The sequence below is a fragment of the Selaginella moellendorffii genome, unplaced genomic scaffold (assembly GCF_000143415.4).
Source record: "Selaginella moellendorffii unplaced genomic scaffold, v1.0 SELMOscaffold_12, whole genome shotgun sequence".
NCBI lineage: Eukaryota > Viridiplantae > Streptophyta > Lycopodiopsida > Selaginellales > Selaginellaceae > Selaginella > Selaginella moellendorffii.
The window spans coordinates 1,456,052-1,482,373 of record NW_003314273.1 but is presented as its reverse complement, the minus strand read 5'-3'; the positions used below and the strand labels follow the sequence as shown (position 1 = coordinate 1,482,373).

At 36.9% G+C, this 26,322-nt stretch overlaps 2 protein-coding genes across 2 annotated transcripts; both read right to left on the bottom strand.

Annotated features, from left to right (window-relative positions):
* Positions 1-11,076: 11,076 nt before the first annotated feature.
* Positions 11,077-13,550, bottom strand: LOC9659704. The gene is made up of 9 exons (XM_002969280.2): positions 13,444-13,550; positions 12,824-13,330; positions 12,663-12,728; positions 12,413-12,533; positions 11,892-12,242; positions 11,756-11,839; positions 11,415-11,643; positions 11,195-11,356; positions 11,077-11,141 (listed from the first exon to the last, which is right to left on the bottom strand). Exons 1-9 carry the CDS (start codon positions 13,548-13,550, stop codon positions 11,077-11,079), a joined length of 1,692 nt encoding a protein of 563 aa, XP_002969326.2.
* Positions 13,551-14,789: 1,239 nt separating this feature from the next.
* LOC9659703 (uncharacterized protein C4orf22 homolog) lies at positions 14,790-18,531 on the bottom strand. The gene is made up of 15 exons (XM_002969279.2): positions 18,460-18,531; positions 18,042-18,233; positions 17,790-17,902; positions 17,502-17,584; positions 17,226-17,361; positions 17,017-17,067; positions 15,789-15,878; positions 15,656-15,734; positions 15,486-15,599; positions 15,384-15,425; positions 15,212-15,324; positions 15,119-15,161; positions 15,004-15,066; positions 14,901-14,945; positions 14,790-14,855 (listed from the first exon to the last, which is right to left on the bottom strand). The coding sequence occupies exons 1-15, from the start codon at positions 18,529-18,531 to the stop codon at positions 14,790-14,792; spliced, it is 1,302 nt and encodes a 433-aa protein (XP_002969325.2).
* Between the last annotated feature and the right edge of the window lie 7,791 nt (positions 18,532-26,322).

Sequence of the window (26,322 nt, the reverse complement as noted above, 5' to 3'; positions counted from 1 at the left end):
TGGGGCTAGTATGTCCCCAAGTTAGAAATGAGACTTATAGAGGTGGTGAATAAGACTCCTCTAAATGATCAAAGGTGTGATTAAGTGATTAAAGTAAAATGAAAATTTTAGTTGCTTACAAACAGATATTTAAGCCATATCCATGATGGATTCACCACATTCACCTTAGCATTCTTTGACCCCTTCACAAAAGGACATTGGTGAGCTGGTCATCACATTGACTACCCCATAGACCATCCCATTGACCAAAATTGACTAAGTTGACTGACAATTTGGGCAAAAAAATCATGACTTAGTCTTGGTGACTTTGCACTTTAGTTGAGGATGGTGATATCTAGCTTTATTGTTTGTGGTTGAAATGTTAGTAGCCATACTGTATCCTTATCTATTAAGAGGTTATGTACATATATAAATCCATCTCATAGTCTTCACTTTAATTTTAGCTGAGTGTTAATCATTCATAACTAGTCCATAAGTTCTTTCACAATGCCCATAACTATTGGTTAGACATGTTGGTAGGCTTATTATTGTACAATTGGATTTAAGTAGTCATTTTATCAACACTTGTCTATGATTCTTTATGTTCTATCTAGAGTGTTACCTTTTGTAAGCCATAAATTTTATTTTTCCTATTTGCCAACTTACCTCGTTCATCTAACCACCACTTGCCTTAACCTTAGTTGAGTTCCCTTGCTAAGGTTCTTGCCTATTGCATCAGCTACTACTTGATCCTACTTGGTTTTACTTACTCACTACACAAGCAACAGAGTATTAGCCATCCATCTATAAATTCCCAAATTTTCTCATAATCTTCCTTCCTAGGTTCGATTGAATTTAAAATTTAGCTACACTCCCCATATGCACAAGCAGCCAAGAAAGCCTCCAAATTCTTAACATCCCTTGGGACAACAAAATTTGCTCATAAGACCTTTTAAATCCTAAGCCTTGGGTGCATCTCTTATTCCGAGGCCCTGAGGGGAAAGACTGTGGCTTAACAACCCAGTATGGGTACCCCTACTCCCTTACTTCCATCCTGAAGGGAAGGCCCAAGCCCCTAGGAAAGAGCGAGGACCAATAAGTCGGGCACAATTCCACATGAGCCGGAACCACTATAAGCAATTTCCCTTTCGGGAGTGGGAGCTACTCTTGAGCACTTCCTTGGGTGGCCTTTCTTACACCACCAAGTCCATGCTCACTCCCACCCAAGGCCCCTTACCCCTAGTCCCAACCTCAAATTGGTTTGCAAGCACCATTGAAAAGTTCCTTCAAGATTGGTTCTTGGACCTCACTATCCGTATTATATTTTTGGAACCCTTTACAAGTGCCCCCCACCCCCCAGGAAACAATCGCTTTGGGCTTTCACCCCATAACTTGTATTAGTATTCGGACTTAATTTCGGATTTGATCTCAAACTCGATCTCAAACTCAACTTTGGACTTGGTCTTAGACTCAATCTTATACTCGATCTCAAACCCGACCTTGGACTTGGTCTCAGACTTAGTTTCAAACTTGGTCTTACACTCAGTCCCGAACTTGGTCTCGGAGTTAGTCTCGAACTTGATCTCAGACTCAATTTCGAACTCAATCTTGGAGTCGGTGTTAGACTTGATCACAGACTCGATCTCATCCAATAAACTCTATATCATTCTAATCTTGGTTTCAGAGATCCTTTAGCCTATGACATTTTGGGGAGTTAGTTCCTTATACCTTTCCATTGGATAAGTATATAACTCAATTATATGATTTTAGTGTTAAATTTTATAAAGGCAAGTTGTAAAGTGATTGTTGGTTGTTTTGCAACTACTAATTGCTTGTAGACTTTGTCAAGGATTGTTGATACTTCACTTAGCTTGATGATGATTGGTAGTGATAGGCTTGTTTACTGGATGGTATTGCAAATGATTATGTTGTTTGGCTTATATAGTTTTTCCATGTTAGTATATCAATTCTACCTCTTTTAGTATTATCTGGCTATGTTTAGTTTGTGGTATTAGATTGTATTGAGTCTTGAATATAGTGATTCAGTCTTTAATGATATATTATCTATAGCTAAGTATTCATGAAGGATTGGTTTGAATATTAAATAAAGTATCTTTAACCTTGGTTAACTTTGATGCTAAAGAGTTTTGGGTGGTTATTTGCTATAACTTTTTTTTAATTTTGTTTTAGTGCTAATGATGTTAAAGTGATGTCTTGATATCGATATTGTTGGAGTTGAGATTGGAGTGATAGGAGATGTTTCTTCTTTGGCATGTTGGGGAAGTTAGATTATCCATTTGTGGTGACTTAAATGGTCAGTGATTAAGCCTCATTGGAGACTAACATTTTATTTCACTAGTCTCAATGAAGATGGTATTGATAGTTTGGCCATACCTTTGTGTCAATAACATTCATACATTTGCTAGTTAGCATTTAGATTGGCATTAAAATGAACTAAGTGGCAAGTGAGCCTAGCTACGTGTTAAATCAAATTATTTAGTAAAGATTGAGCTTTAGCTTTTCCTTGAAAAGTAATTTAATCACTATACTAACTTTGTAAGAAGAAGTGTTAATGATTGATATTGGTGTTGTTAGTTTCTTGTTGGATTTGAGTTGGGATTATATATATTAGTGATGATTCTTCATATGCTTATTATGAAGTGAGTTATGTCTTACTATAGAAGATGGATTTTTGGAGGATCAATTTAGTAATCATATATTGAACATAACTTTATATTGTGTTTTGAATTGATATGAATATGCTCTCCATTAACGCTTACCTGATAAAGTTTTGTTTCTGGATGTGTTAAGAAGGATATTATGGGTCATACTATGATTTCTTGTTTTAACATTCTTAATTAACTCTACTAGTATATAGCACACTTAAATTTGGAGTTGAACTTTAAAACCATTGCACTATAAAATGAAGGTTTGGTACACTCTCAATCCTGAGCACTAGCTCCCTGTATCTAACATCGATATACAAAATAGTATCTAGGACAATTTTGATATATTAGTGGCTTGAAGAGGAGGGTACCCTATCAACTAGAGCTGTATAGAACTTGGGTTTAAACCCAAGTCATATGCAAAATAAGGAGCAATATAGCCTAGCAGAAGCCAAACTAATGTCTCAGGTGGTTAGCTATGCATTCCAACCACTATCCCTACTATACATTCACCCCCCCCCCCTTGAGGAACGCATGCTTTAAACTTTCACCCTTAGTATTAGAAGTTAGTCTCTGGGACAAGCATGAAACTTAGTAAATATAAAATGACATTAAATTGTGAATTAAGGTGCAGGAACAACATCATAGGGTTCAAGACACTCTCTACATTTTATAGATATGCCTCTTGAGTGGATCTAGACACTTACTATAAATAGCATATGAATCCAAAATAGAACCAACATGTGGAGCATAATAGCAAAGGTGTCTAACAAATACAGTAAGCTACCATATAACAATATTGAAGAACTAGTCTCAATATTGTAGGAGTTCTTACTAGTAAAAGAAAACTAATAAATTGAGCCAAATATGCTTGGCTAAATAGACACTTGGAAATTCCTTCCTTATACTCATCCAGCCAAGTACAAATGCTAAATCTAGTTTACTAACACTTGGACAAAAGGGGCTGATAAAAGGAACTAATAATACTAACCTTTTACTATTGTGGTAGTAACGAGAGAGTGTTCATAAAGACTGGCTGACAAGTATCTTTTGATACCCAAAGTCACATTTGTGATAAAGTACAAAAGAAAGTGATAAAGGATTTAGCAATACTGACCTCTTATTAGAAGTAAAAAAAAAATATTTGAAAGGACTTACTAACAAATAACTTTTAGTACCCATAATCACATTCATGATATGCTCCCCCCCTTAAGAAAGTCAATGTCTTCGTTGATTCATACTCTAGTCTAGACCACCACTAAGAAAGAAATTTCAAATAAAGTTTTCTGAAAAGTGCACCAATTTAAATGAGTTATAAGACTATCTCTCTGTCTATGTAAAATGCACTAACACTCATGCACCATCTAGCTATCACCAATAAGAAAATGTTTAATAAAGTCAACCCCTTTGCTACTCTAGATGTCATTCAACTTATAGAAGATATGCCTCTACCTATATGTGAAATAAAGAGAGGAGATAAAGGCCATCAATAATGTTTAAATACACTATTGTAAACAAGTAGTTAGACTTGTTTATATAATTATGCCCTTTTTAACAAAAATTAGGAACATTGAGAAAGAGGTAGGTTATTGACCAATTTACAGTAGCTATCCTATGACAAAAGATTTTATTATACATATAAAGTGCCAAAGCTAGTTTGCCAATACTGGCCTAAATTTCAAGATTAATGTGATGGATAATATCAAAGGTATAGATAAAGATATTGTAGGGATATCAAAGTATCAGTGAATAAATTAGATTAGAATGCCAAATTTATCATCCAATAAACTAGTATAGTACAGGAATCACTAAGATTATTAGTTTAAAAATATAATATTAACCACCTAGCAAAATTTAATGATAAGGATATTATAAAAAAATTAATGATATAATTTAGCTATCAAAAATCATAGATAGCATTCTAAGGAACCTACAAAAACTAGCTCAAAGGATATATAGTATTATCACTCAATGGTCATAAATATATCACTCAAAGGAAATAATATCCCAATCTATCATAACTAAATTTAGTAACAACCAATATATCAGGATGAATGCTATAAAAGCCAAGAAATATTCATTCATATTAATTATAACATTAGTCAATCAAATAAATCAATAACACTAAGAAACTAAAGTTGTTCAAGCAAGTGTCACAAATATCTTACTGATATTTTAAACCCAATAAACCAATCTAAGAAGAATAACAAAGAATATATGATAATGCAAAAAATAAAAAGCCACAAAAAAAACTAACCATCACAAAAGATCATCAATCATTCTATCAATAGAGGTGCATAATCACTGTTAAAAAATAATTCATCATCCTAAAGAATAATAATCAACAATGATCAAGCAAGACCTCTAACAAAGATAATTAAATATTCTTGATGATAATTAATCATCACTAATAGTTGATGTGGAAACCAACTCATACACTAAAGCTAGTCAACTAAAATACCTTCTCTGGCAATTCCAAACAAATGGAATAATGAGTATGAGAACTCAAAAACCAAAAAACTTAATAAAGTTTATAACCAAATCCTATATAATAATGATTATAAGTCTCATATTGACTAACTTCAATGTTAAAGAAGAAATTATGGTAACTATATGCATTAGGAATATATTATGCACAATATCCTTCTAACACATCTATTAGCCAAAATTTTGTGATGCAAAAGTTAATAAGAAGCATACTTGCATCAATCTAAAAACCAAATATGATAAAGCCAAACTTAATAAGTGATCATCAATCTGATCCTATATGAATTTATCTTCCACTATAAGATACAACTCACTTTATAACAAGCACAAAAGGATTCATCAATAATCAATATAAAATCAACTTATATCTAACAAGGATCCAACAACTCTAATATTGATCACTAACTCTTAGTTTTTCAAAGTTAACATAATCCATGACTAAATCATTTTCAAAGAAAAGCCAAAGCCAAATCTTTACTAAACAATCTATTCTAAAACAAAACTAACTTAACTCATCACTCAACTTGTTTAAACACTAATACAATTGCTAACTGGCAAATGTGCAAATACTAACAATACAAAGGTATAGCCAAATCATCAATATCATAATCATCAAGATTATGAAACAAAATATCCCAATGAGGTTCAATTGACCACCAACTATCTGAATCACCATAGATGGAAAATCAAACTTCCTTAGTGAATCTATAAAATATTTAATCTCAACTTTAATAATAGAGACAAACAAAGTCTAGTGTTATTTCAACATACTAGAGGCCTAATATGAGTATATGGATACTCCACCAACTATATAGAGTTTCGGCTTAGACCCAAAGCAGACACATAAAGGATAGACACACCAATAGAGTGTTTGAAGAAGGAATGTCCAATAGAGCTCTAACAGCATCTCTAGCATCAACACCACCACAGACTCACAGCAGCATAGTTAGGTGTAGGTACAGCTGGGGTAGAGGCTTTTATAAAGCCCTATGAAACTATAATGTTCATAAAAGGCCCTAAACCCTGTGTGAATGTTGTGAGATATCCTTAGTAAGGGTCCTAAGTGACTCCTTATGTGGTGCTAGAGTCAGAAAAGTGGCTAGAAAAATTTCTACCTTGATTCTTGACTCTGTGGTTGCAAAGATATCATGGCTGATTCTCCAGTTCTTTTTTAGGCCAAGGAACTTTGGAATATGTATGGTGATGCTAGAAAAGTCCAATATGGAGTAGTCCAATCCATATAGAAGATGTCAGTCATACTGCATTATACAACTCAAATATCCATCCCAAGATAGACTCTGAGATGATGGTGGTAGTCCCTTATAAGGAAGTCAAATGTCAAACCCATGCCATCGGTGAAGATCTTAACACTCTTACAAATGCAAGCCAGAATCACAGTATAATTAGTAAATCGTTTGAGAATGACAACCATGTTGCCAGCCACTTCCAAGCCACTGGAGTATGCCAACAAGAGAGATGATGTTGCTTTGAAAATGAGAGCTGAGCATTGCTTATGCCTTTGAGGAAGAGTGTCTTATCTGAATGTTACTACAAAGAATGAGATCATGAGTTTTTTGAGTGTTAAAACCAGGAATGCTTCTTAAAATCTTGCCAATTAAGCTCACTGAGCATGATCTAGATAAAGTGCCAGAAATTTGAGTGAGAATGTCCTCCAGGACCTGAGAGAGTGTGGAGGATGGCTGGAAGATCCCACTTTGAAAGCTTAGAGCTGGTCTGGTAGCTAGATTTGAAGCTATACCCAAGGATGTGGTGTTAGATTGTGGGTATGATTCTGGGAATATTCCCAGATGTACTTAGAGATTAATCCATTAGGTTCATTATTGAGATTGATAATATGACACATTTTTCAGTGGCATTTTTCAGGATTCCCTTGCAACAGATGGTGACCACAGTGGCATGGCTCACTTTTTAGCGAAGGCATCATTTGGAGTATTAATTTCTAGAACAAAAATAAAAGGATCTATATCAATTTCAAGCTAAGTATTTCCACTTTAGTCTTTTATTTGATCTAGATATTTTTATTTCTTTTCAATTCCTATTATTGTTGAATTGGATCAGGCTTTTGGCTTTTTATCTTTCATGAATCCTAGATTTGATTGATCTAGAACTTTTGACAATCAGAATTCTATCTCTTGTTTTGTGTGAGGTATGCAAATTTTTTTTTTCTTAGAGTCCAGTCAAGAGCTTAGACATTTACAAGTTATTGGCAAAGAAGCATGATGATGGTTGCCATGGTTGATCCAGCTATGTTTCCACTTCCACAGTAAGGAGATATTAGGCTTGAAGAGGATTTTTAACCACCTTTGAAGCAAGTTGAAAACCATGGATCTTATGCACTTGGCTTGTGGGCATTTGATGTAGTAGACAAGTTTTCTCTTACAAAACTTTTTCTACCAATGCTTTTTCAATTAAATCTTCATGGTGACTCCTCTTCTTCACCCACTACTCAAGATAGTGGATGTGTTACATATGAGTTTTGGGCTGCCAAAAGCAAACATGTTACAAAGTGGTGATTTTGAGAAGTAACCATTTTCTTGCTGTCTCAATATTGAGCAGAACCTTCTTCTTGTCATTCTCAGCTCCAGGATTGGGTCATTCACCAACTAGTGCTGAGATTTCTTTCTATCATAATAATGAAGGCAATAGAGGTGATTTGTGCACACTTTTGTTAATAGAGGCAATAGTGCCCTTTTAGGAATGAGATAGAATATGCTCCTTAAGCCATTCTGGTATTGGGAGCTCTTTCTTATTTTTTCTTTTTATTTATCATTTTTTTCTCATTTTTTCTCTATTTTTCTCACCTTTATTTCTATATTTCTTTATTCAGGTCATGCAGCTATGAGTGCTCTTTAACCATTGAACAAACTATAAGATTTAAGTTTTCTAGATAATTCTCAGAATTTTTAATTTTCCCTCTTCACCATCTTTATCAATGCCTCCAAAAAAAAGAGTGTCCCAAAGAAGAAATCTCCAACAAAGATAACTGTATGTCCCACAAATGCTAATTCCTCACAAAGAAATGAGAATCTAGCTAAAGAAAGTACTAAAACTTTTGTGGGTATCTCAAAAAATATATACACATACAAATCAGATGAAGAATGTGGAGATGAAGTGAAAAAACCAAAAGAAATGGATTAAACCTTCACAAATACCTTTGGCAAATATGTTTTAACAAATATCTCTTAACTCTGGCTACAAAATTGGACATAAATAGACATATTGGAAAGTTTAGACTTAGATAAAGAGAAGAAGACCAACATGAAGAGCCATGACACTCATGAAAACTAGACAAAGAAATGGAAAGAAAGGCAATTTCAATTGGCCTGTTATTGAGGAAGCCAAGGCCTTCAAATTGCTAACCCAAATAAAGAAGAGTTGCATTTCCATTGCCAATCAGAAGGCCATGGCTTCCTCTTTCTAATGAGGTAAAATCAACTTCATCTCTTATGAAATGCACAAATCCTCATAAGAAGGCTAGACTAGACTGAAATTGCTAGATTCACCAAATTTTGGGGCATTCTAAAGCCCTAATGATAGATCCACACTCCCTCTCATATGCTCACACTCAAGACACATAGAAGAGCTCAAGTGCCAAACAAATAGTTGGGAACTCTACACAAGGATGAGGGAATATTCTGAGGCCTCAGAATAATCTCAAAAGCAGGGTTCCATGCATCCCTTAGAGGAAGTTTTTCAGGGGGGGCAACTTTTAACCCCCCGCCATTGAAATTGGGGGAAGGGAGGTATCCCCCTAAAAATTCTCCTGCTGCCTAGAACCCCTAGTAGAACAAACTAATAAAATGATGCTATGTATAAAATAGCAATCAATACTTATAAAAGACAAAAATAATTTAACTGACTTAGCAATAATTATATTTGTGACGTGGCAATTTTAAGGGGGGTTTACATGTAACCATAAAATTTATGAGGGCGGGAGGTTTTTTTTCTGGAAAGGGAGAAGTTTCCAGGTGGACCTGGTAGAATAAACTAAGAAAACTATTTCATATCTAAACTGGCAATCAATATTTATAAAAGACAAAAGATTTAATTGTGTTGGCAAAAACTATATTAATGATGTGGTTGTCATATGTAACCTTAAAATTTTAGGGGTGTAGTGGACACATCAAACCCTGCCCTAATAGATGCTGCACATGTGACCATCACAGTTAAATTGTGACAGTCACATCAGCAATTTGAAGTGACATTGCCCTAGTACATGTCACTGTCATTGTCACTTTTTTAACGGTGGCATTGTGAAGGTGAAATCAATTTGAATGTTTTTCAAAACTGGAGCCAGTTGACCACCGTCAAACCTGCAATAGCATGTTAAAATGCTGATGTGATAGTTATTTCCTCCTGCCACTATTGCTGATGTGTCAATTCTTGGTTTTAGGATCTTGAGCAGAATGGGAGAGTAGCAACTGAATGACTTGGAGATTATGTTCTCCACTCAATGTTAGCAAGAGGTTGTGTATGATGGTTCTTAATTCAGCAAGGGGAATTTTACTGCTTCCACTCCACCGAAGCCTCTAAAACCAGCTGGAAATCGGGGGCATTGGTCTTTGAATGAATTGTTGGTTTTGATTGAAGCAAAGAGGCATGATTTCTTCTTACAGAAGTGAGGCAGCATTCAAAAGAGGCATAAGACTGCAAGCGTTCGTTGGCAGCAAGTCTCCAAGTAAGTTTTGGTCCAGTTGTTCAATAAGTTTGGAGCTACTATTTGACACATGGTGTCAACTGTTTGCTTGGGCAATGTCAATCTTGTTGGGAGTATATCTACAAAGAGTTCAACAAAATCAAATCATATGAATATCATGTTCCTACTGGCAGAAGCAGTTACTAGAACATGACAGAGCAACGTCGTAAAGCATTTACCAAAGTTCAATGATCAACTCTACACACTGATGGACGAGTGGCTTCAGGACCGTCGAATGTGAATTCACAGAGACAGACTCAGAAATCAATGTCTTCACCACCTACATCCCAATGATCACCATTACCAACACCAGGAGCTTCACGACAACAATCACCATCACCTCCATATGGAGAATCAAAGCCTGAAAGTATGTTTTGTAGTTTTTGTTCATAATCATTTCTGGCAATGACAGTTCAGGCTGGCTAAGGAAGAAGTCCCGCACACAACTTGCAAAACAACTTGCAGGAGCGTTGCACGACAACAATGTGAGGCTCATTGATACAATGGAAGATAGCCAGAAGGAAATTTGTCGTCATAATCTGAAGAAGGAAGAATTCATGGAGTGTACTCTGGCTGTGGATAGCCAGATGGTGAAGAGTGTGAATCAAGTAGCTCAAGCCTTGTTTGCAATTGCTGATTCTTTGGTAAGTCAATTCATTTTCTTATTCAGGAACTTCACTTTTGTAGTTTACAGCGTTGCTGATTACTATCTCCGAAGCAACGAAAGAGATGATGAACTGATGAAGATGTGATGATTTACCTGATCGACAATTCTAGGCTCAGCATTCCCACCTTGTGTTGCTGCTGCCAGTATCCTTGGATCAATTCCATCGATTTAGAAAGAGCATTCTTGTTGGAAGGACATGAGCGTTTGCGTAAAGCTGTTTGTATCAGTCGTCTGGCAATATGGATCAGAGCTAGATTGAAAGGAAAGAAAGAACTTTACAAGAGTAAGTACCCACTGCAAAATGACAATCTTTGCCTATGTTTGATTGAATCCCCTCTCAGTGACCACTGCTCAGGTATCGCCTATAAGCTTGGCAGTGCTATGGGGTCCGAGATGAGATTTTTCCCAAGGAACAAAGAGAAGAAAATACATACCAGAAGTAAAGATTGCTTGTGTTATCTTTGACCACCCTGGTACTCACAATCTTCCGGACAACGTCCAGGCCTTCTACCACCCAGCCTACCACTGCAGGGTAAAATAAGCTGGCAAGTTCCAAAGCTTCACGAATTCAGCATCACTTGCTTGAGACAAAGAGCAAGAACCGCCGATTGTGACTGACAGTATCCTGAAATTGATATGCTTGAGTTGGTCTTTCTTAGCAATACCCAAGCTACATACCTTCTACTACCGATAGAAACTTCAGGCTTGACTTGTAATTTGCCAAAAACTCTGCTGGTTTCCCAGGTGAAAGTGCGCCAGGCTTGCCTGCCACTATTGCTGAGTGCACTTCTTTAAGAATGGAGTTTCCAAGAACATCAAACACATCAAGTCCAGAGTTTTCTAAAAAGAAAAGAAGCAAAAAAGAGCGAAAAAAGAAAAAGGCATTTGGAAAGCTTACCAGAAGCTACGATATCCAGCATGAACTTACAATCTTGAGTAATATGCACCTCGACCTGTTTATATTCTTCCTCCAGCTTGTCCGCGGCTCCTCCACCCACCAAGTCTTTGGAAGAATTCCCAGGAAAAAGCCTGGAGACAAAAGGTGCCACAATTATGATATGAAAAGCCTCTTCAGCTCCAGCAGTGTTGTCAATAGCCACATAAGCACGTAGACAATGGTAGAGAACCTTCTTGTCACTTCACCTGGATGCGGGCAACATAGAACTTTAGATGATTCATCTCACTCATAATTCGCTCCAACAATCGACTCCACAGGTCATCACCACTGTTGTTGTCGACCAGATCCAGAGATCCTTCACTGCCACTCACTAGATTTCCATTGGAAATTCTATTTTCCTTGAGCTCCAGCAAGAGCTTCTCGATCTGCAAGCAAGCTAGGAATTGAAATAAAAGGACTCACTCCACTCGATCTTACCTTGGAAACCACATGAGAGGTGTCGAGCAGCAACTTGAGAATCTCCTGCGATGCAAAGGCCTTGGATCTCTGCTTGAGTGCGTCCTGGAGCACGAGCAGCACTCCATCGACACCATTGCGCATGGTGACAAGCTTACCTCGCAGCTCTTGCAATGGCGTGCACATCCAGAGCACGGCACCATCCACATCCACAAGCTGCGTGCTGAGGCTCATGAAATCTTTGTAATCCTTGTTGATGAGCTCGATGAGCTCGTTCTTGAGTGTTGCAAGGTGACTGCGCAGCTCGTCATGCAGTGCCTCGAGCGGCATGAAGCTGCACAGGCTGGAAATGTGGGTGTCGCAGTCAAAACCCTGAAAAATAAAACTTGAGTTTGTGTGTTAAATAGAGCACACTAAAATAAACAAATTCGTGAGCTTCAAGTGGATTTGTTTAAGTCTTTTTCATAAGTAGTGAGAATGTTTCTAAGCTCTGTAGCAGCAACATGAGGCTCCGGTTGCCAGCCTTGTGGTCAATTAGTCACTGGCTCAGGCTCAATGTCTATTTCCCCTATGTCACCTGTACCAATAATGAAGTTATGCAGAATGCAAGCTGTTTTTATGGCAACTGTTAGCTGAGTGATGGTCTCAACTTCAACCAGCTTCCTAAACATTCTCCAACAACCTTTAAGCAATTTGAAACTTCTCTCACATACCATCCTCGAAGACAACAAGTAAAAGTTGAATGCTTCCCTCAATTCAGTTCCATTTGCACCTAGAAACGGTATAACCAACCACGGAAGCTCATAGTCTCCGATGATGTACTCCCGAAACTGGTATTGGCCTCTTGAGACTACTGGTCTGTTAACAATCTCACCTGATTGAGCTCTTCTATAGAATGAACTCTTCCTCAAAACGGTTGTCGTTGCAACTCCCAGGCTCAAATTTCCAGGAACCTTGCTTCACTATCCACGATTGCTTGCATGACAATTGAGTAATCCTTGTCCTTGTTGTAATAATCACTTGCAAAAGCATTTCCAGGAAGCTCAACTTCGAAATGCGTGCAGTCAATTGCACCACAGCAATTTGGGAAGCCACAAAGACTCTTGAAACCTGTTTTTACTGCTGACAAATTTGCTGGCCACGCAAGAAATTGTCCTAGATGCTGGAATGTTGTGTTGGAGAACTTCTGACAATACTTCCAGACAGTTGTTTTAGAAACACCAAAATGCTCTGCCAAACTAGCAAAAGAATCACCTGAAGCTAATCTCCATAAAGCAATGACAACTTGCTTACCAACAGGAACATATCTAGATGGAATGTTTTTCTGCATTGACGGAGCAACAAGTTTGCAGATTGTCATGAACTGCTCCTCAAAAACTCTGAAGAACTCTCTCCACCTTGTTGGATTTTGCATTCCAACCTTGTCCACCCAATGAGGAAACCAATGAAGAGACCTTGGTCTGATATAGAAATCACCCTCCTGAAAGAAGTTCAGTTGCAACCAACTCCCAACTACTACCAAGCACATTGATGATACACCAGCACTGATTGTTGTTAAAGAGCAGCTTCAAACCTCTCATCCTCAAGATCTTCTCTGAGATGCCTTTTAGATCTTCTATAACCAACAACCAACTGATCAACTGCAGCAGCAGCCGCAGCAACCACAGAAACCATAGCCATTGCTCTGTTCATCCACATGAACCCTAATGATGTGGCATTAATCAATGACAAATCAGCACTAACTCAACAGTAACTTGATTTTAGAATATTCTAGAATAATCTGACGTGGATGATGATTACATGTACAGTGCCACCGTCATTTTATCACTGTCACCACACAGAAAATGACGGTGATGGTCACATGTGCAGCGTCTCTAAGCTGGGAACTCTGTGTTAGGAACTAAATCTCAAGACCTTGGTCTAAAACACTGCTCAAGAATTGTATAGCTCTCATACCAAGAGTACATGCCTGACTCCTCATTATATCCTAAGCTTCATTTGCCTTAGTACTTGCCATTTTCCTAGAAGAAATTGCTAGCCTGCTTCAGCCACAGTAAGCTTCATCTCACGCATGGGATGTTCAAACAGAGAAGCAGGCTATTATGCCTCAAAAAGCAAACCTTTGCCCCAATTTATTGCATCACATTTGAGACACTGATGCTAGCAATGCCTGTCCTTCATTGATGGACCATGTTAGAGAAAGAAATCAGTGACCTGTTGGGAGCATGATAAGAGTAGTCATGCTCATGACATCAATGCTTTCAGCACAATGCTAGAAGCAGTGGCTCCTGTGTCACCTCACACCATAACTGGGACAAGCTCTCATTAAGAAGCAAGAGTGATTGTCACCCTGAGGCTCAAGAACACTCACACTCAGCACCCACTGCTCATCTTCTCTGTCCTCTAAGCATGAACCACTTTGTCACATCAGCACTTAGTCCTAACGGCGTGACCTTAGCCCATTTCAATGTCAACAAAGCACATCTTCAACTGTTTCCAGGGTTCCGATGGCACAAGTACCAAACTTCAAAACATAATACTTGTTTAATCTATTTGACAAGTAAACCGTTAGTAGCAAGATGTTTTAATTTATTTGCAAGGTCAACATTGCGACACTCCCATGTACAAGCATGATTAAGAAGCCCTGATCAAATGCAGTACGAGGCACCATATCAGACGATTGAATTGAGACGAAGAATTTCTGTGAGAACCACTGAGGTTGTCACTAGTGGACGTTGCCTGCATGAGGTGAAGTGTTTCGTTATTTTTGGATCCAGATCGAGGCAACTAATATGCCAGGCTCCAAGAAACCATTTTTTAAGTATGATGATACATGATACATGATACAAGCATGTATCATCATACGATGATACATCATCAAAATGTCTCAACATTTTGAATTGAGACAAGTAGGCGTTTCTACAAGCCTTTCTTTCGCGTAACATGGTCAAAAAGCACAGCTTGTTTATACTCGTGTGTTGGAATCTGCAAGGAACTATCAAGCTACATGAAATTCAGAGATGGACATACTTCAGTCCTCGTAGAGTTATCCCCTGGATCCATAGCAGCATGGACCTACACAAATACATTCTCCCAGTGATCCTAAAGAAGTAAAATGTAAGGAATTTCTTACATTCAACATCTTTCGGTCCTTTTTGCTTTTAAACATTACACCAGCATCGCCTTCTGCAACGACCTATGGTCAATAAATACCATAACTTAGTAATAGAAGTTTATCCTCATCTTGCCTGAAAATTCAATGACGAGTTTTGAAATGTTTGCAGCGTAGTCCTGTAAAATAGTTTTAGTAAGGTACGGTTTCATACTAAAATATCTTATACCAATTATAATATGACAGGTCAAATAGTGCGGGAAGAAATCGCTTTTTGAGTTCGAACACTGGCTCCAAATCTTCAGTTCGTATTCTTTCCCCGTAATCAACATATCCTGAAATCTTCTTGCCCAGAATATTTTCACTTGGAAACGAGAATAAACAAACTTATGTTGACTTACTTCATGGCCCTTCGCATTGAAGTCTCGAATGTAGACAATTGTCTGTGTAGTTTGAAAGTCACAATTCTAGCAAAACACACAGGAAAAAGGATCTTTTGGTACCGATAATGTTCCGTTTCTAATTGGAATCTCTCTCTCTGCCAAAGCTTGAAGCACCGGGAAGCCTGAGAGATCCTTCCCAGATGAAAAGATTTTCTTGGGAACCTTTTTTAAGGCCTACACAAAGACAGCATCTAAAATCATTAAGGAAAGCTAAAAATACATATGTGTACCAGTAACCGTGCTTGCTCCGCGGCTTCCTTCTGAGCAACAAACTGATTTCTAGTCATAATTTCTGCGTTGCTTCGATAGCTGATTAAAATTATTACATGATTGAGAATCTTAGGGGCAGAAAGATCTTCCTACCCAAGCTCGATTAGCTTTCTTGCTAGATCTATGTCCTCGAGGTAAAACAGGTCGGTTGCAGATATTTGGCTGTCCAGATAATCTTCATAGCTGAAAAGGGTTTTCAAGTAAAAAACAAGAATCTGGAAATATTTACGTGGTAAATGATTGTATAATTGAGTCTCCCATAGACCCCGCAAAAACGGGCATAGTCACCGTGGCTCGTCGTCTTAAAGAAGTTGCCATTTGACTTGCTGTTCACGCCGATTGTAACCTAGGAATTGTTAGTGATTCGAATCCTGAACTGCAGATACGAAGACGGCGATAGCCCTAATGACAACCTCGATTCCTGTAATTAAAAGAGAGTGCCAAGTCACCCCGTGAAGAGTCATTGTTGTTCAAAATGAAACTATCTGAGCTCCCAGCTGTTCTGGGAAAGTAAATTACGTTTTTCCCTGCCATGGCTATCGAAAACACCATCAATCGCCCAAAACACTAAAAATTCAGAGAAGACGGCTAGATTACTCGTGATTCGTTCGTACACATATACAACCATAGCTCGGAGTTTTTGTTTTCTGGTCTCATTCATTCACTGGAGCTGGAGAGAATTATATTTGATTGGACTCTTTGAGACGTGACCCGGAAGGCCTGATAAACCTCTGGGAACCGCAATTGCGCTAAAGATATCAGGCGTCACAATGGCTTTAAAATATCAGTGACAGACTCAAAGAACTTCCAAGAACTTTCCAACTTTATGCTTGAGAGAGAAGACTTGTGAGGCCTGATGAGAGTCCTCTCCACCTTTCACCATTTCCACCCAGGAAGTACATGCTTACCACCAAGAATGAAGTTCGTGAATGCACTCTATGCTTACACAGTCAACTCTTTGCAAAATCTGGTATCCATCTTTTTGAAGTTTCTAGAGTACAATGCAAGGCCTGGAGCTTTATAGTGAACTCAAGAGAAGACATCGATAAGTGTTTTGGATTGAAAAGAGAGGTCTTTCTCAACATAGCAAGCAGAAAGCTCTCCCAAGTTTGACATCAATGGGAGGCCAACATGACCCAACTTCAGATTTTGCTAAAGGAGACGGCACTAACGGTAATAAATGCCTGACGATCTAGAAGTTTGCTAAAGATCGCTTCATCTTTGAAGTAAATCTCAAATTTACCTCATGTTGAGCTTCAAGCATTCGACGCTGCAGAATTAATAAAATATCACAGAAGATCTATCTCCAAGATTTGATTACCTGAAACTCTTACCTAAGAAGCATCCAACCATCGAATTAAACTCTTGAGCTCTAGATCACCACAAAAATGACCCATTCCCAATGACCAGTTGCTAAGCCAACATCTTCACCTCCATTTTGGTCCAGAAACCCACAGAAGGCTCACTGCAAAAGAAAAAGAAAAAGAAAAACTGTAGAACTCACGAGACAAAACTGGCCACGATCAGTACAGCTGTGCACTCAGCCTTTCGTCTATGGTCGCCAGCAAGAACGAAGCTTTTTCGCTGAGCCAGGTTACTCCGGTGGCCCCGCCAGTGAGCCTGACTGACCCTCTCACCTCGTCCCTAGCTGGCAGATTGTCCATAACTGAAAGCATAAGACATAAGCACCTGGAATGGAAATCCAATGAGTTTACCCTTCATACTATATTTTGACAAGCATGAAAAATCTCTTCCTGCATGGTGAGCCATTAGTGGTTAATTATCCGTGAATATTAAAGATATTACCTGTACACAGCCACTTTTTTGTTAAATCAACCTCCAAAACTTTGCCGCCAATATGATTGCTTAAAGTCGCCAGCCTCGGACACCTGATGGAAAAAATTAAATTTTGCGAGAAAAACAGAACCAGCAATACCTGATTAGCACTAATTGTGCAGTCTTTCTCTCCTGAGGTAAGACGCTTATCTTCATTGCAACAGAACATCAGCAACCAGAGAAAAAGGATACAGCTCGTGAAGATATTACTCCAACCACAGCTTCATACATTTCCTGCTTGTCGAATGTTTCTTGAACCATAGGACCCTGTGATCCTCGAGATTTGGAGTGATGATCAAGTTCTCAGTCACCAGCCCAAAAATGATCATGTTCGAACATAATGTAAGACATTGATCATCAGTCATTGTAACCTGTAAGACATAAGAGTTCAAGCTGTGCCAACTTATGAGAACAATGCAAAGCTGAAAAACTGTGATGAACGAATTTACAAAGATCCTGAAGTCAGGCCCAATGCAAACTCCGTCCTTTTCATGACTTGAAATCCAACACCTGAGAACATAAAGAGACAAAGAGCCATGATCTCTGCCATGCTTGGGAAGTACGATTATAGTGGGTGTCATCACCGAGCCACTGGTGAGAAAATATGGCAAAAGAGACTTTCTCGGGCAACAAACAACACAACAGCTGTAAAGGAGAGAACAGCTTCCAAATGGCTAGTGTGGTCATGTTTGAAACGCTAAGCTGTAGGCACACACAAAGAAAAAATGAAGAATGCAGAGAATTATCCAAGAGTCTTTATGCTTGAACTTAACTCATTACGAATTATCTTCAGCAACATCTCTATCAGGACGAGGGTTGTGTAGAAACAATGAAGTTTCTAGAGGTTGCCTTGAGAATGAGTTAGACCAGATAGCTCGTCCTGATCTAAGCAAAAAACGCTGTCGAATGAGAAAGAATATAGAATTACCTGCTGATTGATGTGGTGTCCATCATTCCCTTCTTCATTGTCTTTGTGTGCCGATATTAAAATTTCTGCCATTTCTCTAGAACATAATAGCTATGAAAATACAAACCATACATAACAGAGTTACCTTGTAATCTTCATCAGGCCATCTTCCAAACTGAACTTGTGTTTCACAAAACTATTAGTTCAGCTGCAAGCTTTGCAACTAATTAAACTCTACCTCTTTCTACTTGTTCTCAGTTGTGTTTTAGAAAAAAAGAAAGAAGCAGGTGTCTACATCTTAATTCTTTCAAAGCTACTTACAGTCTGCCAATCCATGCAGGGATGTCACTACAATGTCTCTTTTCTACTTGGATTTTACTCTCTCAGCTTGCATCCCACACTAAACAAGGTGTTCTCCACAGGAGGTCAAGATTCTGCATGCTGCATGCAGGACATGGCTTTGTCTTCCTGATTTTATATGAAGTTCAGCAATCCAAGCAAGAAGATGCTGATCTCCATCCTATATGAACCTGGAACAGTAACCATGCAACACAAAAGAGAAAGTCTGAGAATAGCATAGTCAAATGAGAGTTCTGGCAATGGTGGAATAAGAACATAGATATCATAATCCAGTAGTAAATAACAAAGAAAAAGAGGTTTAGGTTTGCCTGGACTATATTACATCTCTTTCTGGTTCCTCACCACCCAACCACTCCAAGCTACCTCAAAAGCTCCACCATGCCACCGCTCCTAATGTGGTAGGTTAGGTATCCTTAACCCTAAGTTCAAGCATTAATATACCCTTTAGTTGAACATTAATGATGTGGTTAAATTTGGCACTTAACAATTCATCCCTTTGAATAAAGTCCTTATCCCAAGGATGAGTTGAATTGGTGATCACCTTTTTTAGGGAACTTTACTCAAACTCCTAGTCCGTCATCCAGAGCCTTATGCATCAAAGAGTCACTGGGCTCTTCACTCCAAGATAGCACACCTTTCAACTTGCTTACATAAAATATTGGATGAATCTTCACACTGACCTAATAAGTTGCATTATCAATGTGCTCCAACACTTTATATAAATCAACATATCAGTGAGAAAGTTTGTCACTCTTCCCACTTTCTAAAGGCACTAAGATGTTTTAACACTCACTTGACAAAAAGACCACTCACACAAAAATGATATATCCCAGTTGATATTCCCTGCACTAACAATGCTCATTGACAAACTTCTCAACCCTAACCTAAGCATCTTACAAATTTCATATGCACATCACCAGAATCATAATGAGCCAAAGATTGTGGCTTTTGGAATTTATGTAGTTTTTCACAATAAAAGCCATTTAACATGATGGCTTTTCTAGATGTGTAATGGTAAAGAGGCTTTTATTATAGTATTCTATAATGGTTTTATCTTTAGATGTGGCATTCGATGATGATTACTTGAGTGAATAGTGGCTTTCAACAATGACAAATGTATTATGTGTGGATTTACAAACTGGTTATAGCTTAAATAAAGAATATAATATGCTAACAATAAAGATAAATATATTTAAATTAAAATATAATCAATATAATAGTATATAATATTGTTATGGATGTGGTAATGGAATATAGAGTTATTGGAAATTCTGCATTCTTAAAGATTTTTTGATTTTATGGGTCTCTTTGTTATAATTCCTTCTAAGAGACAATGTGTGTAAGAGCAAGATTTAAATCTAAGCTTTTCTATAATTATTATTATATTCTCTAAAATATTAAAATACAAGAGTTTGATATCTACTTTATTATTATATTATTAGTAGTTATAAAATTATGATTTAGAGTTATATATATTTATGATTTCTCAATATTGAGATTATTTGATAATGATAAACCTTAAAAATTATAATCATAAAATCTAAAGATAAAATAACTTGTAAAATACTGATGATCCATTTATATTTTTAAACAAACTTGATTTCATATGACTTTTATGAAATCTCTTTGTTATGAGACAACTTTGCTGTAGTTGAAGTTTAACCATTATACTAAAGATAGAGAGAATAGTTTTTATTTATTTTTTCGAATTGAAACTACACTTATAATAGTCAGCATTATGTGTGAATCCAGTAGTGATTTCCAAATACATAAAAGGAACTTGTGAAATTTATGTTTGTCATTAGTGTTATGCAATTTGTAATACAGTTTGTAATTATATTCTCTAGCTCTCCCTTCTAGGCTAGGTCAGCAGCACCATCTCTCCTTCTCTCCTAGCAAGATCTCTCTTGGGTGGCACTCTCTCCATGGAAGCCATTACTCCACCATGGTGCTGCTTCTCAGCTGCCATTGCTGTGATTAGGTTTGGTTCAGAGGTGTTGATTGCCACAGCAGCAACAGTAACTTTGCGTCTCCAACTAGAGGCTTAAGTTTTGCAGCCTTGAAGCAATCTTCCACTTCCACAGAACCTCCACTTCACAACCACAGCCTCATCGCTCATCTGGCTTCCTAGTTTTTATTTATTTTATTTTTTTCTATGAGCCTCTTCTTGTCCTTTTGGTAAGACTGGCAGTAAGAAAAACAAGCTTCCGAAGGAAACATGTGCTTGCTAGGGAGGTCTTCTTAGTTGTTAGAGTAGAGCATAGGAAATTACACAAGGAAGGCAACTAATCTCCAAGGAAGTATGAAGCAGTAGCAACAGAAAATGGAAGCTTCAGGTTCTTGATATAGTTCTTTTTATTTTTTTATTTCCAATTTTTAAGATATCAAATTGTCTAGAGCTGGAATATTATACAAGAAGGCAATAATTTATTTATAGCCAATGGATTTAAGTCCTTGCTCTATATTTTCTAGCTTTAACAGAACCCACTAATAGACTTTATAGCAATTAAAAACATTAGGAGATTGCTGGGAACTATGATCTATTGAACCACCATGATCTATTGCTATAATATGACAAAAGTAGGCTGAGGCTGGTTATAGACCCCCTTGTGATGGTGATTTTGCTCTGGTTGTGGGACATGCAATGCTACTTGGTAGCTTTGAAGATCAAGCCATATAAAATTTAAAAAAAACAATAAAGAAGGTGACAAGCAGTAAGAGGAACAAATACATTTTAGTTGCTACTGATTATGTGACTAAATAGGCATAAGTTATGCTTATGAAATAAGCCTCAGCCATTAACATTACTAAATTCCTCTATGAAAACATCGGTTTGCCTAAGGAGATCGTCACAAGGCACCCATTTCATCAATGAAATAATAGAAATTTTTATACAAGAATTCATCCTTACACACAAAAAGTTCATGCCATATTACCCATAAGAGAATGGTTAGGTTGAATCTACTAACAAAGTGCTTAAAATATATTGAAAAAGATTGTAAAGGACAATCAAAAAGATTGGGATGAGAAAATCTTAAATGCTTTATGGGCTTATATGACTACATATAAAGTATCCACCTACATGGCACCATTTTGTCTTACCTATGGCCATAAAGTTTTAATGCCTATAGAATTTATAATTCCCTCTTTGTATATTGCTATTAAAAATGGCTTAGACGAAAAAGAAGCTCTTCAACAAAGACTTGCTAAAATAGAAAACTTGGATAAGCTTAAGCTTAGAGCAATTTAGACCCTGAATGCAATTTAAAATGCCAAAAAAGCTAGGCATAATAAACAATTGAAAACTTTTTATGAGCTTAGACCAAGATATAAGGTTTTTGGTATCAAGGTAAAATAGATACTCTTAGAAATAAATTCAAGAGAAAATGGAATAATCTATTTATTTTGTCTAAGATATTAGCTCGAAGAACAGCTAAAGTGCACACCTTAAACAGGGATGATACTACAATAGTAAATTTAAACCGTTTAAGGAAGTACCATGAAGATATAAGCATAAATATTATATCTTAGGGTACAAAACTATGGATAAGTTGTGGATGAAGCCCTCATAGGGATTCATCATAATGAGCTACCTAGGTGCATAGTTAAAGTGGCCAACTAGATGAAGGATAGGGGTCTAAAAAAAATTCTACAAAGTTACATCAAATTTTGTAGAACCATAAAAAAGCAAATTAGTTCTTCAATTATGGGATTCTGTAAAACTGGCTTTCAAAATGGATAGAGGGGATATTAAGATCACTCAAGATCTTATTTCCTAACTTTTCCATCTCCCCATAGAATTAGATCAGTAGAACTAAATAGAAGGAGTAATCTTTTTTGATAAGCTTAAACAAGAATCTGTTCATTTAGAACAAATGGAAAATATATATCCCCTAGGAAAGATTCATCTTTATACTATAGAAACCTTTAAATATTGAAGTGCTTTCTTTGATAGGGAAGTTCCAAAGAAAGAAATCAAGAAATACATTGGATAGATATTTCTTTCTATGGAGTAGGCCTTCCCTCAAAATCTTGTTGGTATGGCCTATAGAAATTTTCTCCAAGCAATGCAAGACTTAGAGAAAAATAAAAGAAGAGGTAGATACTCTAGGAGTAATGTCTACATTTTTCTTGCTTCATTCTATAAACTCTGCTAGCAAACCACAAGGATTAATGAGCAAAGATTACTAGGCCAAGAAGGAAATCTTTTTTCAACAATACGTTTGCATACAAAAGAAAACAAAGGTAAGAGAATAAAGCTTAAGGCTAACATAGTAAAGAAGGGCAACTTAGGTAATTTGGAAGTGACTAAGGAGCTTCTTTTTCTCTCTCACTTTTTCCCTCTCACTCACTCTACACCTACACCTTTGCCAAGATGCACTAATATTCTAAGTTTAGTTCCAAAGCAATGTACGGTAGCTCAAACGTTGCCTAAGGCCGTGCAAAAGCAAACTCCATCACTATTGCCTACTGGGTTGAGCACACTTTCAATTGGGTAGAGTGATTTTGTCCTCACGCCACTACCACAAGCCATCAACTCCACTCTTGAAGCACTGTTGATGCAAGATCTCTCTTAGGCACCTCCATTGACACCACACTACATCTCCCAATTGCCTAACACCGAGTGTTTTGCGTACAAATCTCCATAGATGGCAAAAATGCCTGGGCAAGATGAGCATGTAGAGGAAATCTCATTTAGCGACAAAGAGCTTGATTATGGCCAAATAGTTTAGGGAGCTTGTGCTTTCTCCTTATGACAAGTTTTGGCTTAATACGTTTGGGTTACTTGCTTATGCAAAACTGTTTAAAGGAGAAATATCAATTGAGTAAAGGATCTAGCTCATATAGACGTGGTACTCAACAAAGCATATTTTTCTTTTCCATGGGCGAATCCATCCCTTTGAACTCACTCAGTTTGTTTAGATTTTTTGCCTAGACAATGAGGGCGAAATAATTATGATGAGCAAGAAGAATCACATGCTCGATCAATACGTCCTTTCTAACTACACATCTGGATGAAGAGGCAACTTCACTTACTTGAAGCTCGATTATCATCTTAGGCTTAAGGTATTGTGTGCCATCATCGACGAGAGGATGCTTGTGTAAAATACTAGCTTTAAGATAGCTTGCCTATTGGAAGCTATTTAGACTAGATGGCAAATAAATATAGCTCATTACTCTTACAATGGATTTGTGGCCAAAATGAAAAATATTTGCTTACAGGTAGGCAAGGGAAAGAAAGTGAAGACTAGAGTCTTCATGTTTTTGTGGCACATCTATGAGCATTACACAACTTAGGAGAATGCCACACCTCACCTTGCCATTGAGCCTCCACCTCCAATATCTCCTCCTAGAGAGATAACTAGGGATGTGGATATAGAGGAGAATCCCAATGATACAGATTCAAGTGAGGAAAATTTTCCCCTAAAAAAAAAACTTTGTCTAAATCCAAAAATCGAAGCTGTGAAACCTCTAGGGTTCACTCCACAGAAATCTAATGGCTGAGTATGCTGTAGAAAAGTTGGACACAACAAGTATAGTAATAAAACACCACACCTAGATCAAAAACAGAATTGTGACTCATCTACATCTATAGAGACAACTCTGATGCTGATACAAATTTTTTCAAGCATCGAAGAAGTGATGAGTACATAAATGGACAACACTAGGTGAAAGATGGACATTAAAGTTGTGGAAGAAATTCCATAACTTAAGCCATAAAGTCCAACACACGATGCACTTACAGATGTTGCATAACCATTGGCTGTAAATACAACTAATAAGGCAAGTTTAGGCCAAGAAGATCGCAGCAAAGAAACTCAATGGGACAAAAAGGACAAGGTTACAAAAGAGGGTCTACATGAACTAGAGGAGTATGGGCTAAATTTTCTACAGTCCACCTATGCATTCGACAATGACACACCCTCACCTGATTAGTCTAGTGAGATGAGGCAATCATAGTAGTAGTAGATGCCGCAGCAGCACTACAAGGTCAATGCTAGCCATGCCTTCGCTCATAAGGCTGCGAGTCAACCGAGCGAGCTAGCAGTCTGAAGCTTTATAGAGAAATAGGCAAGCAGCCAATTAACAAGCCAATGCAGCTAGTAAAAGATAAAGAAACAGCAAATACTGTGTATAGATCTTGAGTTACCTCAAGACAATCACCAAGAAAGTGGATGGAGTCATGGGCAAGCAAAATCATTAGTGCCACATAATCCGAGAACTCAAAAGCACAGTCCTGGCTTCCACGTCCATTGATACAAAGCACATCAATTGCTAAGACTAGCATATTGCAATACTTGACTAGGAAAATTAGATTATGCATTAGGAACTCAATGATCTACACTAAAGTGGTTAGCTTGTCATTATGAAGATCAAGCTTAACAATCTGGAGCAAGATTTGGAGACTCTGACTACCTAAGGATAGATAGTAGCTTTGTCATGGGGGAGTGATAAAGAGGTAAATGTTTTATTTTATGTATCATCCTAGGCAGAGAAAAAAAAGAAAGCTTAGGTGAAATAAAGTTACATCTAAGCTTAGGCATCCAAAGAAGAAAGAATTAACCTAGGCAACAATTGTTATAAACAAGTGTGAAATAGTTAAGAATGCTTATAAATCATATAGTATATAAGTAGCACTTAAACATGTTGGAAAAAAACCCCCACTCACTATTCTATACATTTGCATTGAATTACCTACCTTTTCTCCTGTCTATAACTATTTATGCAAAGTAGAGTTGAGAGAATAATATATGTTTATCTTTATTCATGCCTTTAGAGTTTGAGATTGAGTTCTCTTTTATTCTTCTTCTCTTCTTCATGTTCTTACCTATATTTATTTGTCACTATTTTGCAAGCAGGGGTTAAAATGCAAGTACTGACAGGAAAAGCCTTACTCAATTCTATTAATAAAGTTTATAATTTAAAGCTTGATCTATAATCTTATTTTTTTAATTTTAATTATTTTAGTAAACAATAGCCATATAAACCATCATTTACTTATAATATAATATAACAGTTGAATATTCTATTTATTAATATTATTAATCTGATTTTTATTATTTAAATATGTTTTCAAAATGAATTACAGCTAAAAATATAAATTTTGAATTTATAAGTTTACTTAAATGCTTAATATCATATCTAAAAATTTTATTTTAATTGAAATCTTAATATGATTGAATAAATATAATTTTTACTTGATTATTTATTTAACTCCAAAATTTATTCCCTTAATAAAGCAAGTGCTACTAAAGTATATGAAAATATGATAATATTTAAAAACTATAGATTTAAGACTGACTTCAACTACATATGCATATAAACTTTGTCATGCAATTTAGTTGATCGTCCCTTTAGACAGAGTTTTTGGAATTGTATAGTACTAAGTGAAAAGTGTAAAGAGTGTAATTATTTTATTTAAAATAATTTCATTATTTCTGCATATTTTACTTCAACATCCCCTTCAATTCTTTCTATATGAGTTTTTATATAGAGAAAATGGTGATTGAAATATAGATGCCT

Coding starts and splice junctions, on each gene's coding strand:
- LOC9659704 (XM_002969280.2), bottom strand. CDS start 13,550: ATGGCTATGGTTTCTGTGGTTGCTGCGGCTGCTGCTGCAGTTGATCAG. Junction 12,729..12,823: donor ATCGTGGATAGTGAAGCAAG/GTTCCTGGAAAT, acceptor GATTGTTAACAG/ACCAGTAGTCTCAAGAGGCC. Junction 11,840..11,891: donor CCTCTCATGTGGTTTCCAAG/GTAAGATCGAGT, acceptor GCTTGCTTGCAG/ATCGAGAAGCTCTTGCTGGA.
- LOC9659703 (XM_002969279.2), bottom strand. CDS start 18,531: ATGGCAGAAATTTTAATATCGGCACACAAAGACAATGAAGAAGGGAAT. Junction 18,234..18,459: donor GACACCACATCAATCAGCAG/GTAATTCTATAT, acceptor GTGTGCCTACAG/CTTAGCGTTTCAAACATGAC. Junction 14,946..15,003: donor AGGACCGAAAGATGTTGAAT/GTAAGAAATTCC, acceptor GTATTTGTGTAG/GTCCATGCTGCTATGGATCC.